The sequence below is a fragment of the Oreochromis niloticus genome, linkage group LG15, assembly GCF_001858045.2.
Source record: "Oreochromis niloticus isolate F11D_XX linkage group LG15, O_niloticus_UMD_NMBU, whole genome shotgun sequence".
Classification (NCBI taxonomy): domain Eukaryota; kingdom Metazoa; phylum Chordata; class Actinopteri; order Cichliformes; family Cichlidae; genus Oreochromis; species Oreochromis niloticus.
This window is the reverse complement of record NC_031980.2, coordinates 30,892,169-30,908,233: the sequence shown is the minus strand read 5'-3', so window position 1 is coordinate 30,908,233 and position 16,065 is coordinate 30,892,169. Positions and strand designations below refer to the sequence as shown.

Below are 16,065 nucleotides of genomic sequence, written 5' to 3'. Positions count from 1 at the left end.
CATTTAATAATAAGTTATTATTAATCTCTGGCTCTCTTCCACAGCATGTCTTTTGTCCTGTCCCACCCACCCTCCACCCCCAACCGGGCACGGCAGATGGCCGCCCCTCCCTGAGCCTGGTTCTGCTGGAGGTTTCTTCCTGTTAAAAGGGAGTTTTTCCTTCCCACTGTCGCCAAAGCTCTTGCTCATAGGGAGTCATATGATTGTTTTTCTCTGTATGTATTATTGTAGGGTCTACCTTTATATAAATCAAACTGAACTGAATTGAAATGGTTTATGTACATTTTATTCAGTGTCCTGTTTTGGGATGTTTTGGAATTTATGGTTGCAGAAACAGATTTTGCTACCATAGCAGGATCATTTTCAGCACCATAACCTGAGGTTTGTGGCATACCTGTGCCGCCATGTCCACCAGGTTAGGCAGTTTTAACCCTCGTCCTTCTCCATCCTTTAAAAAGTCCAGCAGGCTTCCTGGAGTAGGCATAAAAACATGTCATGTTAGCACACATGTGCACAATAAAACACAACTTCATTAAATCAGTTTTGGTTTCCGTGCCCTGTGCAATACAGGAACACAGGAAGTGTTTGTAAATCTGAAGTGTAATAACCTTGAAGAAAAGTCGGGTGAATATCTCTAAGAAATAAGCCACAAAAAGCTAGCTAGCTACAAAAATAAACATCGGATTGGTGGACCTAAAAAGATCCCCACATAAACTTCTACATTCATACAATTCCACAGTGGATCGGCTCTTTTAAAGGCACTCCTCTCCAGCTTAATTGGCTGACCTAGATATGGCAGGCTCTGCACGCAACAGGCACAACAATGTAGATCAAAGTTTCCATTCTTGCATTCTCTGGTGATTAATGCGCGTCCACAAAGCTTCTTGTGGCATCTCTGAACTCCAGTGTTTTGAAGGACTGTTTTGCAGGCCTTAATCATCTTCACTCTCTTGAAAGGCAGGGTTTGCCATACCAGAGCGCTCACTCTTCAGACTGGAATGGAACAAAGTGCTTTGACAGACATTTTTTTCAATTGGCCACAAGTTTCACTTTTAGGCCACAATATATGCTTTTTATGGCTTTATATTATATATATCTATAACCGGCAGATTGTGATTACTTTGCTAAATTTACTCTTTAATCTTTCCTCTACAGTTCTACTGTTTGGTGTACATGCCAACAACAAAAAGCAAGGAGATGATATCACATAAGAATGGAGTGTTCAGAATCTCCTGCAGATTTTTTGCTCTTTACTGAGATAGTGCTCAGTGAAGACACATACAGGGGCTTGGACTGAGCTGGTGACACAACCAACAAACAACATAACATAGAACTTTAATCTCTTCTACTAATGGAAATTATATTAATTTTAGATAGAAACCAATAAAACATGGTTAACTTTTCCTTGCAAAACCTGGCTGCGTTACCTTTTCATAGTCTGCAGCTTACGCACAAAACCATACCAAGAGCTATTTCTCTTGTTTGGTGTTAGTCCTTTTTGTCTCACACTTTCTTTCTGCACAAGGGTGAGAGAGGCAAACTCACTGACATGGAACCACAAGCAACGCAAGATCAACTGCTTTACAACCCATTTTTGTCTCACAGAGCTTTAAGCTTGTGTCTCCATTATTAGTTTTATCTTTCAACAGAAATGCTGTAAAAATTCATCTTTTTGTAATTGAATAGTGATGACAAAATTTTTCTATACGCATCACCGCCACCTACCGCCAATAAAATCAGTATCAGTATAAGATGCTTGTAAAAGCGAGAGAAACGGCATATTTTGAAACAGGAAACTGTTGCATCAACTCTTATTTTATAAAAAATAATTATTTTTTAACAAGTAAATAACTTGCATTTTTGGGGTGCAATGAAAAATGCAAGTAAGCAGCTGGAGGTTGTGAGTGTGTTCCTTCTACCTTTGCCCATGTACTCTGTGACGATGTAAATGGGCTCCTCAGACACGACGGCGTAAAGCTGCACCAGCTTATCATGACGGAGTTTCTTCATGATCTGAGCCTCCTCCAGGAAGGACTCCGGGGACATCGTGCCAGGCTTCAGAGTCTTCACTGCCACCTTAGTGGTGCCATTCCACGTTCCTGGTACACAGAAGCTGGCATCAGTACAGTGGGAAAATGCATTTGTGTCATTTCAAAGTCAAGCTTGACAATCCTGTGCTCTAACCTGAAGACATAATTGGCAGGTATGAGGCAACTATAGTTTAAAAACATGGGGAAAGTCTTGCTTTGAAATGACAACGAGATAAACATGCAAGACAGGAAGCGATCAGGAGACTGAGGGAATAATCTTTCATGCACAGTGGTTGGGCTGAAGGATAATTAAATGTGTACCGGATTTGGAGCGGACATTGATTTGAAATGGCTTTTAAAGGCTTGGAGAGAGATTCAGCGGGGCTTTGAGAGTCACAATACGCCAACATGGGAGTGGATAATCCTTTGTAGGATGATCAACAAAGGCAAGCCTGTAAGCTCCTCACTGGTTACATGTCAGTGACTGTAACACAGCACGGCTATGCCGCCAATGTGCACTCTATCAAAATACTGTGTGTGAATGTAGGTAAAGGTATGGATGGCTACAATTATTTTATTACCGCAGTACCCTTTTTATTTTATTTTTACAGTAAACATACAGGAATATTAGGAACAAGACAAATTTGACCTACTTGTTTATTTTAAGGGGCTTAATTTAAGATTAAGCTCATATATCAGAGTGGGCTTCTGTGGCATCACGGCTGTGCATTCAATTTTGGAAGTCAGGACTGGTAACCTGCTGCTACAGTGGCCCGGAGAGGTCAAACATACTGCAACTGAGAAACCATCAGCAAATAGAGAAATACTGCAAAAGCACACAAAAAGTATTGTTGTGTGTGTTTGTGTGTGTACTTTTGTTGAGTCTTTTCTGTTTGCTGGTGTTTTCTTAAGCTGCAATGCATTTCACCTTTCAGGGCCACCTCAGTGTTCAACTGGAATATGATAAGAATGCAAACACACTGTGGGGTGGAAAACTATTCTTATAGGTATCAGCTCATTTTCAAAGAGACTTCATGGTTTATGTCTTAAGAAACTAAAACAAAAATCCTGTGGGAGTGCTGGAGAGGGATGAGAAAGCTCCAGCTTGCGTCTGAAATGGCAAAATAGCTTCTTGGCACAATTATGAATACATAGATGAGCATAAAGGAGACTCTCCACGTGTACTTGTGGGGTGGGCCAGAGTGAAAGTTTCAAGGATTTGTATTGAATTTTCTTACCATAAAACACATCGGCAAAACATCCTGTTCCCAGCTTTACTTCCAACTCAAGTGCGTCTCTGCTGATCTCCCAGGCATCATGACTCAAGCCCACAGTGTCAGGGATGTAGTTCACACACACGCCCGTTAAATTAAAGCACAAACCATCTGCACTCTCTACAGGGGAGGGGGGGGAGGTAAGGCAAACAGGGTTAGGGGAAAGGAACATGCAGTGAGGTACACATGGAAGGAGGCCACCTTTGGGCTGTGACAGTTTCCTGACACACTGGATGATTTTTCCAGATTATTTTGGCAGAAAAGTTTCAGAAACAAAGGCCAATTTGACTGGCAACACCCTCAATCTAAGAATTACCAACATTTTTTCCCCATGTTCTCATTTGATCCCACCCATCGGATTATTGGCCTGTGTTTTGGACTGTGTCTCGTGTCTCCGTCAGCTCTGTGTGGCTCCTTCCGAGTGGCCCCCTTACTCGGAGGCGACTCGATCCGTACCCATCCAAACCTCCCCAAACTGCCCATTCCCGAGACGCTTGATCAGCTGCAGCGACTCCCGTGGGATCTCCCACACGTCTTTGGTTTTGACTGACAGGTCAGCGAGGCGGGGCATGCCTTTGTGGCAGGGAACCACCAAGCGACAGCAGAGCCCCGCAGCTCGATCTGCACACAGCGCATGGCAACGCGCAAAAAAGAGCAGAGACAGAGAGAGAGGGAGATGTACAGAGGGTTAGCGCAGCACCCTGCAGGAGACAAAGACAAGCTTCAGAGTAGCACAACAACTGGAAGCATAGTAAACATCACAGCTGAGAACCAGCGCCTCTGTTTTCACTTTCTGGAGGGCACATGGGTTTTATTGCACATTTGGATTACAGGTGAAAAAATTCAGGATGTGGCCTCTTTCATCCATCTTGATCAACAGATCAATCAGATTGCTTACAAGTCACACACGTCTCATACTAATTAGAGCGTGGTGATGTAGCACTAGCGTGGTGATGTAGCACTGACGGATGAATTTTTCAGGACTGGCTTTTTATGTAATAACTTATAAAGTATATTCTTCCTAATAGCAAAAACCAATAGAATGCTATTTATTAAAATGTTCTCATTTTCTATAATATGAGTATGGTTAGAGTTGGAAGTCTACCCTTTGAATTCTCAACAATCTGTAAAACAAGCGAGTAATGATTTATAGACTGTTGGGCCTACAGGTAGACGATGGGGTGGTGAAGGGGTTAAAACAGCAGATAGAGATACAAATGCCAGCTCTGACATGTCAGAGGGAGAGAGCCTAAATAGCCAAACAGCCAAACTGGGGGTCGGTTGTCATTTCAAATTGTTGGCAGGCTACCTTTGAGTGTGCTATAAGTTCATAAGCATCATCTGTTGCTGGAGAGCTAAAATAAAACAGTACTTAGCTCTGCAGTTACAGCTGAAAGTTAAATTACTTTAATGGTTATTTCTGGCCTGGGTTGGTAGAGTATCACAGTATAACACAGTATAACAGTAAAAGTCTTCAACACTCAAAAGCAGCAAGCAGAACTAAAGACTCTAAAAGGTCCCTGTGGCTAAGGGCATGGCGACGTGCATACGGTTTACGATAACAATGGCCATTTACGTAAAGAGATAGCTGCATGGGAAAATGTATATATTTATAGTTATGTAACGTTAAATCATAGGTACTTTGTGTACTAAAGCATTATCGACCATACTTGTTTAGGACGACGAGTGCCCTTTCCATTTAGATTAACCGTGTTTGCTGTCACTTTAGCTGATAACACCACGACGTCTATGTGCTCATTCAAATCATTCTTTCTTATACTCTGAAGGAAGTGCTCATGTTTGCCCCCGACTGATTAAGCCAGTGGATTAGGTCAGAGTTTCCGTAGGCATCCTCACACTGATATTTAGATATTGCCTTGACAGCAATGATAAAGTGACCCTTGGCTTTATCCTCATGGTCACTGGTAAGACCCCAGGGTGTTTGCACAGGGCAGTAAAGATGAGATAAAGGCCCGCGTCTCACCCAAGGGAGCGTTAAACCTGGAACACGGCCATCAAAGCCCATCTGGGCCACCTGCCTGCTGTCACAGCTGCTCCGCTCAAACATCAATACGGCTCCGTGTATTCTCCGCTGGTTGTCATAAAAGCTGTCAATATGTGCACCGTCTCCACGGAGAAAACACAGAAGCAGAGGGTGTTTCACAGAAAGAGGTGGCAGCTTAAAATGAGGAAAGCTCATTTTATTTTGAAGACCAAGCTAGTCTTTGTGATACTGCTGAACTTGATTTTGTTTGCTCATAAATGTGTTATTGCTGACAGTTATTAAAGTTTATGTTCTGCTCTCTAATCAATTACAAACCTGAGCAATTCCCCAAACCTGGTTTTGGTAGAATGATGGTAGGATCATACACAAATCCATTCAGTGCCTTATCAAATCAATTTATCACGAAAAAAATAAATAAACAGAATATAAAAGTAGACAGGGCTAGCTTGTTAACCGTTTTATAATCGCAATAAATCATTTCAGGGGATTGTTTCCTGGTCTTCTCTTGGGTCAGTTGCCTTTAAAGACATTATTACGCAACCAGAATGTGAATGAGTGAGAGCAGGTAACAACACTCCTACTGTGATTTGTTCCACTGAAGCTACTGATTCTATCAATGCATTTTAATAAAACGTTATATATATGCATTTGACCTTATAAGGTAAAGACCAGAGAGTGATCTTGACATCAGTGGGATTCAAAAAGCAAAAGCATCCTCATGAATAGCAGCCATTTATTTGTAAAAACACATGTAAGGAATCAGATTTCTACAACTAAAAATGCAAAACGATAAAAATTAAAAACAAAACAACAAACAAAACTTAGTATTCCTTGAAACTGACTATTTTATTTCATCCCGTGCAGCTTTTAATTTTCTCTTTCGTGACTAGCAGAAATGTTGTTTCAACAGAGCAAAGCTAGGTTTGATTCTCAGCCTGTTAGTGAATTTGGCCAGATTAGCAGCCAAGAGTTATTGCTTTCTGACCCCTGCAGGTGATACGAAGAACAGAACCACGCTCTACGATGCCCGATATGCTCCTCGGCTCTTCAACAACATGTAAAATAGCGCAAAGCAGACAGCAATAAAAGCATAAGCCCTGCAAAGAGTCAAGGTTATTTGCAAAGGTGTGCTCCATATGCCATTTAGAGTGGCGATAAAGTGCAGGACGGAGAGTTAATGTGCCATGACGCTAACGCATACAGAAAATCCATGGCACTGATTTTAGGACTTCAAGAGATCAATATGTCAATGACAACTGGAGCGTGACTGGAAAAGCACTGTTCTTAGTCAAAGGGACGCAGAATGAGAGAGATCAAACACAACAAATAGCACGCTTTCACAGAAGTACAAGTAGAAGTGAGACAGGGAGAAAATGCTGAAAAACAGAATCCGTGTTAACAAGTAATAAGTAAAACATATATGTGTCAGTGCACCAGTGGGGTGTCCATCTCCAATAAGCTCAATATGAACACCAGGATGGGCTCACAGTGGCTCTTCAGGGTGTCAGAGTGCTCTCTCTATGGCCTCTTGTTTGCTGCATTAAAAATTAATGTGAATCCAGTTGCACGTGAGACACAAAGTAGCAAGTATTCCAACACAGTCCATGTCTTTGTGTCTCACAGTACGAGTCATCTTCTATTCCTGTATTTGAAAATGCAATAACAGCGTAACAGTGTATGCTTAATGCATGTTCGATCAATTCACGGAAACAGACACCACACAGAACACTTTCCTATTTGGGCTTGTGAAAATGGGGTCACAGTGTCAGTGCTCTGCATCCATCAACAAATCTCTCTATGGCAACGTCTGTCTGGAAAGCTTTTAAAAAAAGAAAAGGTATTTTCACATTCTCCCATTTGATCTGCTTGTTTTCAGGCCAGCGATGCACTTTCTGGACATCTGCATCATACATTCAGCATTTCCCAGTACAGCCTTAAATATTACCAGATTATTATCTGAAATGAACTTAAATTTATAGCCCCAAATCAACCAGATATGAGCTTAGAGATGTGAATCTAGAGCCAAATATATTACTTATATATATATATGTATTAGGAATAAAATGAGTTTATTCGTCAGTCAAGGTGAAAGCTAAGGTGTGTGTGATCATTTCTGTCTACCTGGACTGAAGCAGAAAGCACCGGGCTGAATTTCATAAAACCTGCTGGAAAAGTGGAGCATGTAAAAAGGATAAACACATTTAAAACTGGATGATTTTTGTTCAAATCAACCTTTATTTGGTATGTTTTCCAATTCAAATTGATTCTTATTATCTTACACTCTGCATTAGTGAGGCTGTTTTGGCTCTGTTCCTCCTCCATTTAGACTGACTGACTGGTTGTCCATCTTAAACATAAGCTTTTAACAGCATATATATATCTATATGAAAAAAGGGAAAACTAATAGCTTCAGTGGAGGCATTGTACTGTAAGCGTAGAGTTTAGAATATTAGATATATTCGACAATATTAGAATATTATGAATATTATTTAACACATAGTGAGTCAGAAAGGTCACTGAAGATCATGGGAATCACCCAGCAGCCTACACCTACTGCCGCATAACTAAGGGAGGATTCAGGGTCACCTGATCCAACAATAACTATATGCTTTAGCAAAAAGGAAGTGGGAGACAGATAGTGTCTGTCTCCTGAATCCAAACTGAAAGCTGGTTCCATAGAAGAGTGGCCTGAAAAAGGCTCTGCCTCCCATTCTACTTTTAAATAATAAATATATAAGTATATATACTTTAAATATATAAATATATAAAGATTAACACACAAACTTAGCCCTATACCTCTACAAACATATAAAACCATATTGTATTATCTCATGTTATATTTTAACAAACACGAGAAAATCCAAACAGACCAGAATGAGAATATTTTGAAATTCTTCAGATTTACTTGAACAAATAATGACAATAGCTCATACTCAACGTTTTCTGAAACAAAGAGCTCTACACCTGCACAGACTCTTCCTTTAGCCATTCTCCAACTCTCCATCAGCTTTAATGACATTCAACCAAAACGGCACTGAACACTGCTGTGGCTCATGTGGAAGAAGCAATTACAACCTAAAATCATTCAAACTGAACAGTCACACATTTTCAAGAACAAACTGCAAAGCTACGTTTTTTTTAAGTGGACCACACAACAAACAAAAATAGTCACAACTTTACAGAACATGACAAATATCATGGAGAATCTTTGTATTTTACCTGAGTAGTGCTGAACCAGCTGCTGCAGTGTTTCAAACTGAGCCCTGGTGGTGATGTAGTAGCCGCCGCTGTCTAGCTTGCGGATCTTATAATGCTTGACGTGGTCGCCTTTGAGATCATCCCAGTCCCGTATGGATAAGGAGAAGGCACCTGGGGAAGACAGACCAGGAGGTTCGAATCACTGAACACCAAGTTCCCATTCAACACTTCAGTACTCACTTCTACCCATCCAGTTCTGCTGCTATTCAAAAAGCAGAGGCTATCACAGTACAGTAGCTCACAAAAGTCTTATGGGAAATATGAGAGCTTAGAAAATACTCCATGCGTTCTACTTGTAATTACACCATCAGGCAGCTGTGAACACTTCTTACTCCTAAGTAGTAAATCTGTCATGGCATAAACACACACACTTACAGGTCGATGTGTGTCAGTGTGTCTGTGGTTTTTTTTTTTTACCCTTTGTGGTTTCACTTTCTCGGATGAGATAGGTGCCTCGAGGGTTGCCAGTAGACAGTAGCTGCCTCTCTGCATCCTTACGGCCCAGTTTACCAAAGTACCAGCTGCAAATATAGGAAAAGAAGTCAAATACAGACACACTGCAGTCACTGTGTTCAAGTCATGCATAAGGTCACATCATAGTACTACTATTTCCAGGGTTATTGCCACAAATGGTTTTGACAAGGAATCAGAAAATCCCGGACAGTATCGTGGAGCTTTTTAGTCTGATGATGCTAAAAGACTCTGTTAAGATAAGCGTAATTCTCAAGAAGCCATTCATTTGTCCAGCACTGTTATCCACAACCTGAGGCCAAAATGAGTATGATAGCACTGGAACACGGGGTTTGTGATGTCATCACTGAGAGCCCCGCTGCCAGCTGACCTTTTAACATTATATAACACATAATGAAATCAAGTGACGATGAGATGGTCAACATTGATATTATGGATGGAGGGTAACACTGACAATCTACATGCCTACAATACATATTTGTTTTGGGTAGCACAACATGGCAACATGAGAGCAATAATTTGGAAAACGATTCATGCTCAACACTACCCAGCAGCTGTCTCTGCTCCCCTCACAGATTTCTGAGTTAATTATAAGTGCCCTTTCAACTGATGGCTGTACTACAACCCTAAGCTCCATCAATAACAATATCAATTACTGCTTTGTTAGCTACATTTAGCTACATTTTTTTTTAAAGAAAAAAATACACTGCTCAAAAATTTTAAGGGAACACCCGATCATCACAGTATAATTTCGTCAGTTAAACTTTAGGGATATCAATCTGTCCAGCTAGGATGCATAAACTATTGTGAGTGCATTCTAAATACTTTGGTGTAAATGAAAATAACAACAGGTACAGTATAAAATCAACAACAAGACTGTCACGGTCCTGGGTCGTGACTCATTGGTTTTGTATTTTTGAATTATTATATAGTTTCTGAGTTCATGATTTGTCACTGCTAGTCTCAGTATGTCTAGCTCCCTAGTTTTTTAGTATTTCCTGATTTCCTGATTTCTAGTTTTCAGGTTTTGTTATGTGCCTTCCCTGTGTTATGTGTTGTGTCTAGTCTGTGCCTTCTGTCCCACGTTTCAGGTCTTTATGTTCTCTTTGTGTCCCCGATCATTGTGTTAAGCTTACATGTCTTGAGTTCAGCCTGTGTGTTTCCTGTTTTACTTTGATAGTCCTGGTCCTTTGTCAGTGTAGTCTGCTTTACTTCCTGTGTCTCGTTATGTCAGATTAATCCCAGCCGCGTGTCCCTCCTGTTGTGCATTCCTGCCTCGTTACCTGGTGTGTACATAGTGCGTGCTTCCCTTTGTTCAGTGCTGGATCGTCTGCGTTTTCTCCTGCATGTTATCATCCTCTGTGTTTCCTTTGGATTACCTCTGCGCTCCGTCCTCGTGTTTCCAAGTTTTCTAGTTTCAGGTTCGTGTTATCTTATGCTTAGTTTCCCCCAGTTTAGGTTTTGGTTAGTTTTCTCTGTTCCACCTGTTTGTAGTTTTGTTCAACCATCAATAAAGGCTTTTGTTATCATCCACCTTCGTCTCAGTTTGCCTCCGCTTGGGTCCTCAGCCTCATTCCTTCCATGCCATCTGCCCCGGCAGACGTGACAAAGACAACCTTCAACAAGAGATCGTTGTTCTCTCCTTGTCCCCCTGACTCAATTTTCTTTAGTTTTTTGTTTTCAATAGGATCCTTGTCACTACTGGTAGCATGAGACAGTACCTGTAGTCCATTCAAGTTGAGGAAGTAGTCTGGCTCTTTTAGAAAGGCACATAGGGTTTGGTGCATCTCCTAATATAGTCTCACAAGTGTTCAGGAGTAGCAAGAGACATGAGAAGAGCTGGGTAGGGATGTATACATGCACTAACCCTGAAGCTGGACCAGTATGTGCTGCTTTGTGTGAGCAGGGGCATCACTACCAGAGCCCTACAAAATGACCTCCAGTGATCTACTTGTGCATGTTTCTCAACAACACGTCAGAATCAGACGCTATAAGGCTGACAGTAGTGTCTAACATCCTTTACCAGGCCCTGTGCTGACAGACCAACACCATATAGTTTTAATGGCATTCGCCAGAGAACACCAGAACTGGCAGGTCTGCCACTGGTGCTTCATTCTCTTGTCCTATGTGAGCTCTTGTTAGCTTACCACTGTAGGAAAATGTTTCTCTATAAAGCTAAATGCACAAGAATAATATAATTCTTCACAGTGAATTGACTGAATCTTGATTCAGAAAAAAATCATTGTGGAAGATTACAATAATCCATCCATTTGGTGTCTGAATCAAACATAATACTCTTTACAGTGTCACATAAATGCCACTTTATAAGGCCAGTAGAAAAGATTGCCTTGAGTATAAAGTATAAACTGTTCCTCTCTCCTGAACTTCCTTTCTCAGAAGGTTAACTGCACACGTGTGGCTGTCAGTCTGAAGCTTCACATCCACTAATCTCAAACTACTTCAGAGCACATTCTCGATGAAACTCCGCAGGTATGAAAAAGTGCACGCACGCACACACACACATATGCTACTTACTCTTCAGCCTGGATAGAGTCCACTGGAGCCACATAATTACTGGGAATGTAGCCACTGCCACCAGTAGTGAGGGAGCGAGCATCCCACCAGTCCCCTTCACTGAAAGACAAAAAGAGGACCAGAGTGAGGAAAGGAGCACATTCATACAACTTCATTTTATATGAGCTGACATGCTCTGGTCCACTCACTTGTGCAACATATATAGAACTCTATAATCCCTATATAAGTTTAAAATTAAGAACCAGCTAAAAGAAATGCACGTTATCAAAGAACAGCTCAATGAGTTCAGGAGAGCATATTTTAGCTGCTGAAGTAAGAACATAATCATGATATGATAAAAAATGTATTTTTTTGAAAGTGTATATTATTATTTCCTTGACTTGAAAAAAAAAACACAATCAAAAAACACGTTTTAAAAAGCTGAAGCATGTCCTGATGTTTCTTAACGAGACAAGGAAGAAACTGAGATTCTGGGTTCGTCCAATCCTCATGAGAAGGCAGCAGCAAGGAGACTTTCATGGTTTAAACCAGGAATTCTAGTTAAAGCACCACATCTGGCAGAGAAATAACTTCACAGAGCCTGAGGTGAAACAGTACTATACTAGTAATTATAATATATTATACTAGTATATTCAAGCAGGCTGCATTTTGAGCTACGAGTACACTTGTTGCCAAATGCAGTCATCTGATTGATCAGTTCTGTTTATTCAGATCTAAAAAATCTGAAAACTTGAGGGAAAACTTGGCTCGAAAAATGAATCCATTGAAATTACCAAGTCAGCGTTAAGGTCTGAAAAATGCTCACTAGAGTGTTCTATAATGTTCTACTAGAAATAATCTCCAAAGACACGCACTATTTCCTCCAGTCCTCTGAAATGTTTGTTGAAAAACTACTGCTGGCATTCAATATCTTAATTAATAATAAGCAATCAATTGTAATCAAATAATAATTAAAACAGACGTCTTGATATCAAGACTATAATGTCAAAAAGGATTTTGACATTAATAACGCCCTGCACCTTTTGACCCACATTAAAAATATTAAAGACAAAGTATGGAGATCACAAAACATTGAGAGGTGGAATCACACCAGTAGTTTAGAGTTTCAGATTGGATTTGCCAACAAAAATAAAGACGTACTGTAGTATCTAACAATGTACCCTTCCTCGCTCCATCTCTGTGCTTCAACAGTGCCTCACTGACATGCTGTACCACTCTGTTCTTATTACTATCATGTCCCTTACACACTGGGAAGGAATGGTTTTAGATGTGTGTGAGTTTATCTGTGCGTGAGAGAGACGGTTATAAGACAGAGAAAGAGACAGAGAGAGGGGAGTGGAGGAAAGGGGAGGAGCGCAGAGGCATTGCTGAGCCTTCATTTATTCTGAATAAAGCCATGATGAGGATTGCCTGGGGACGACATCCCAGGCAGAAACAGGCACACTTCCCTTTGTTCAGAGGGGATCCCTTGGGAAGGGAGGGAGAGAGGCATACATGAAGTCTCAACAATAAACCTTCTGAGGGTAAAAAGTATGCAGCAGTAAGAGGATGTGTTTTTCTGTGTAATGTCGATATGTGTGTTTGCATGGAACTGGGGAGGCATAAACAGACGGGGTGGGGTGGGCCCCAGTCTGTCCCGCTGCCTCTTTTGTCTCCAGAAACAAACCCTTTAAACCAACTCTGCACCACCACAAAAAGACTGAAAACAACAACAACAGTAAACAAGGAACCTCCCTCCTGTCTCCAAATGGATTCAAATCCTCTTTCCCTGCGGTGACTGCTGATGAGAGTATAATTAAATACAGCACTGTGTCGACTGAGACGAGTGGTACAGACGGCCATTCACACCACAACACGTTTATTCATAGCCTGTGGTCGGATCAGAACAATTCAAGTTGAATTTACTAATAGTGTAGTCGTGTAGTGTAGGATTCTTTTTCTTTATTATGTCTGATGAAGCTACACAATAACACGCTCAATGGTGGCTTATAAAAAACCTGAGCTGAAGGGAGTGGCTTCTAAACATTCAGGGATGTTTCCTTTAGGATGCCATCACGTAACACAAAGGAGACACATTGCCTTCTCTTAGCTGAGACTCTCCCAGAACTAGTTTGTTGCCCGGGCAGGCGGGGGCATCTGTCAGTCACTGGCAGCTCTGACAGGCTGGAGCAGACGAAGGCTTTAGGCTCTTTTACTGCCTTTCTCCACCAGGGGTCAGTGTGGGCAGCTGAAAGGAGCCCTGACCATACTTGAGGCGTGGGTGGATGGAGAGAGGTGGAAAGGAGAGAAGTAAGGGAGTAAAGATATAGCTCTCCCTGTTTCATGCTGGGGAGGAAGACATACAGAAAGGAGGAAGAGGAGGGAGGTTGGGGCTTTAATGACACTATTTTCCTGCTCTGGCTGGAGCCCTGGAAAGGCCGAGGTGTGTCGGGGAATGTGCAAGACAGCGGCTAAGTGGGTGTGGCGAGAAGGAAGGCTAGCCTTGTTGTGCCAAAGTCTGATACGATAAGGCAGTCATGTATGGACAAGAGGCTGAAAATGAATCAGAAGAAAACTCACATGGGAACTGCATTACCTTTTAACAATAGAGGCTTGTGCTTGTTTATAATATAGTATCAGCAAGACCACCAATACAAACATCCATGTTACTACAACTAGCAGTACTGAGACTCACTTCTACAAGGAATCATGGGGAATTTGTGAACTGTTTTCCCCTATTTTTAACCTCAATTTAGTCTCTAAGGTTAATTCTAAGTGTAGATTCTAAGTGTAGATTGCTCCACACTTAGAATTTTCTCTGAAACCAAAAAGATAAATTTGTGCAATTTCCACATTATTTCTAACAAACTATTTCAAGCTGCTGCCCAATTAATTTGACAACCCATATTAGCATGTTGATTTATTTATATTTATCAAGGACAATGGAAATCGAGATTGTAAAAGCTAAAAGCTGAAAGCTTAGCGCTCCACCCTCTTATCTCAATATGGTCACTCCAAAACCAGTGGGTGACAATTACTATTTATATACATTGATTTCAGTCAGGGAAAGCAAGGTAGCACTACTTGCTCGGTGAAATAAAAAAATAAACACCAATTTCAAAGCGAAAGACTTCTTTCCCTTTGCATCTCAAACAGCGCTCTGCATCATAGCCTGTGTAATATCTCTCCGTCTCTTAAAAATTAATGCCATATTGTTGTCTCTGGAAGCAGCCTTAACTCTGAATGACTATGAGTCCAGTGAAATCTGAAGTGTCTCTCATTTCCGCTGGTGTATCTGTCCTGATTTAAGCTTGTCACAATGTAAAGTCAGCAGCTTTTTCTGGTGTCGATGTGTGAGCATTGTGGATAAACCTCTGGTATTTGACAAGAAACTGATAAGAGACAAGAGACTAGCGTGCTAGACAAGCTGCTGCTGGCTCTGCTTTCACTGCTCTGAGATCAGTTACCATCTGCACCTACCGTTAGCAAGTAAACAAGCTTCTGTGATTTCTCATCTTTGCATATAAGTTTGATCTTATTAGCCTTATTAGGAAAACTGAAGTCAATATCGGTGTTATACACTATACTATACAGTGTTATATACTAGATTGATAGAAACTATGTTTTCATGGTTGCATTCTTCTTACAAGTAACAAACCCAACCTTTTCTTGGAAAAATAAATATTCAATTTTGAAATCCAGTAGCAATATAGCAGCAACATAATACTGTCACTTCACTGTGTGTTCATGTGCTTAGAAATCACAAAACTAACAGTGACACTTACAGCCTACTGTTTAATTCTGAAACTATATGGGTCCCCTCTGCAGTGCTATTCTGCACATGTACTGAGCAACCTTATTACAATGAAATGTGAAGGAGAACAGGGTCAGAGCGCAGTCCCAGCAGTGTTCAAGCTCTCCTCAAATGTCAGCGCACTGCTGCAGGAACCCAAACAAACAGAGGCAGGCTGAGATGCAGCCGGATGCAGACACTAAGACAATGAAAACCATCAAGGATAGTTAAAGAGCTGGCAGATGATTGTGGCTCTCTTCTCGTTCACACACACACACACACACACACACACACACACACACACACACACACACACACACTTTGCTGCAATTCTGCTGACTGGCAGAAAGGCAAGCCAACATGACTGTGGGTGTAACCTAGGCACTTCCTGTTCAGAAGGAAGTCTTGAAGTTACACTACACTCATCACTGCTGGCTGGAGATCCTGCTCCACCCTCTGTAAAATCATGATTGTCATATTGCTTGTTCAAGCCACCACTTTTACCTCAAGTGAAAGGCTCTGCACCCTTTAATGCCATACCCTATGAAAAGCTGCTGCCAATTCAGGCTTTCTCAACCAGCTACTGTGGTCTTAGGTCTTATTTCATGGTTTGAATAATTGAGTTTTCAACACTGAGGTTGCCAGAGCAGAATACAGCTTTTATGGTTTTTATAGATTCACAAACTGAAGCAGTAAAGCAGGCTTATTTTGGGCTCTTTC

At 41.2% G+C, this 16,065-nt stretch overlaps 1 protein-coding gene across 5 annotated transcripts in view; it reads right to left on the bottom strand.

Moving 5' to 3' along the window:
* Positions 1–16,065, bottom strand: part of fynb (FYN proto-oncogene, Src family tyrosine kinase b) — a 79,007-nt gene that overhangs the window by 10,469 nt on the left and 52,473 nt on the right. For 4 of the 5 annotated variants that reach the window (XM_025898807.1, XM_005457926.4, XM_025898808.1 and 1 more), the window contains 6 exons: positions 11,574–11,672; positions 8,985–9,088; positions 8,529–8,678; positions 3,761–3,925; positions 1,920–2,099; positions 395–471 (listed from right to left, as the gene is read on the bottom strand). In XM_025898807.1, the coding sequence (XP_025754592.1) occupies positions 395–471; positions 1,920–2,099; positions 3,761–3,925; positions 8,529–8,678; positions 8,985–9,088; positions 11,574–11,672 (775 nt within the window). Of the gene's footprint in view, positions 1–394; positions 472–1,919; positions 2,100–3,268; positions 3,425–3,760; positions 3,926–8,528; positions 8,679–8,984; positions 9,089–11,573; positions 11,673–16,065 lie in introns of all 5 variants that reach the window. The other variant, XM_003452986.5, reaches the window with a different exon arrangement.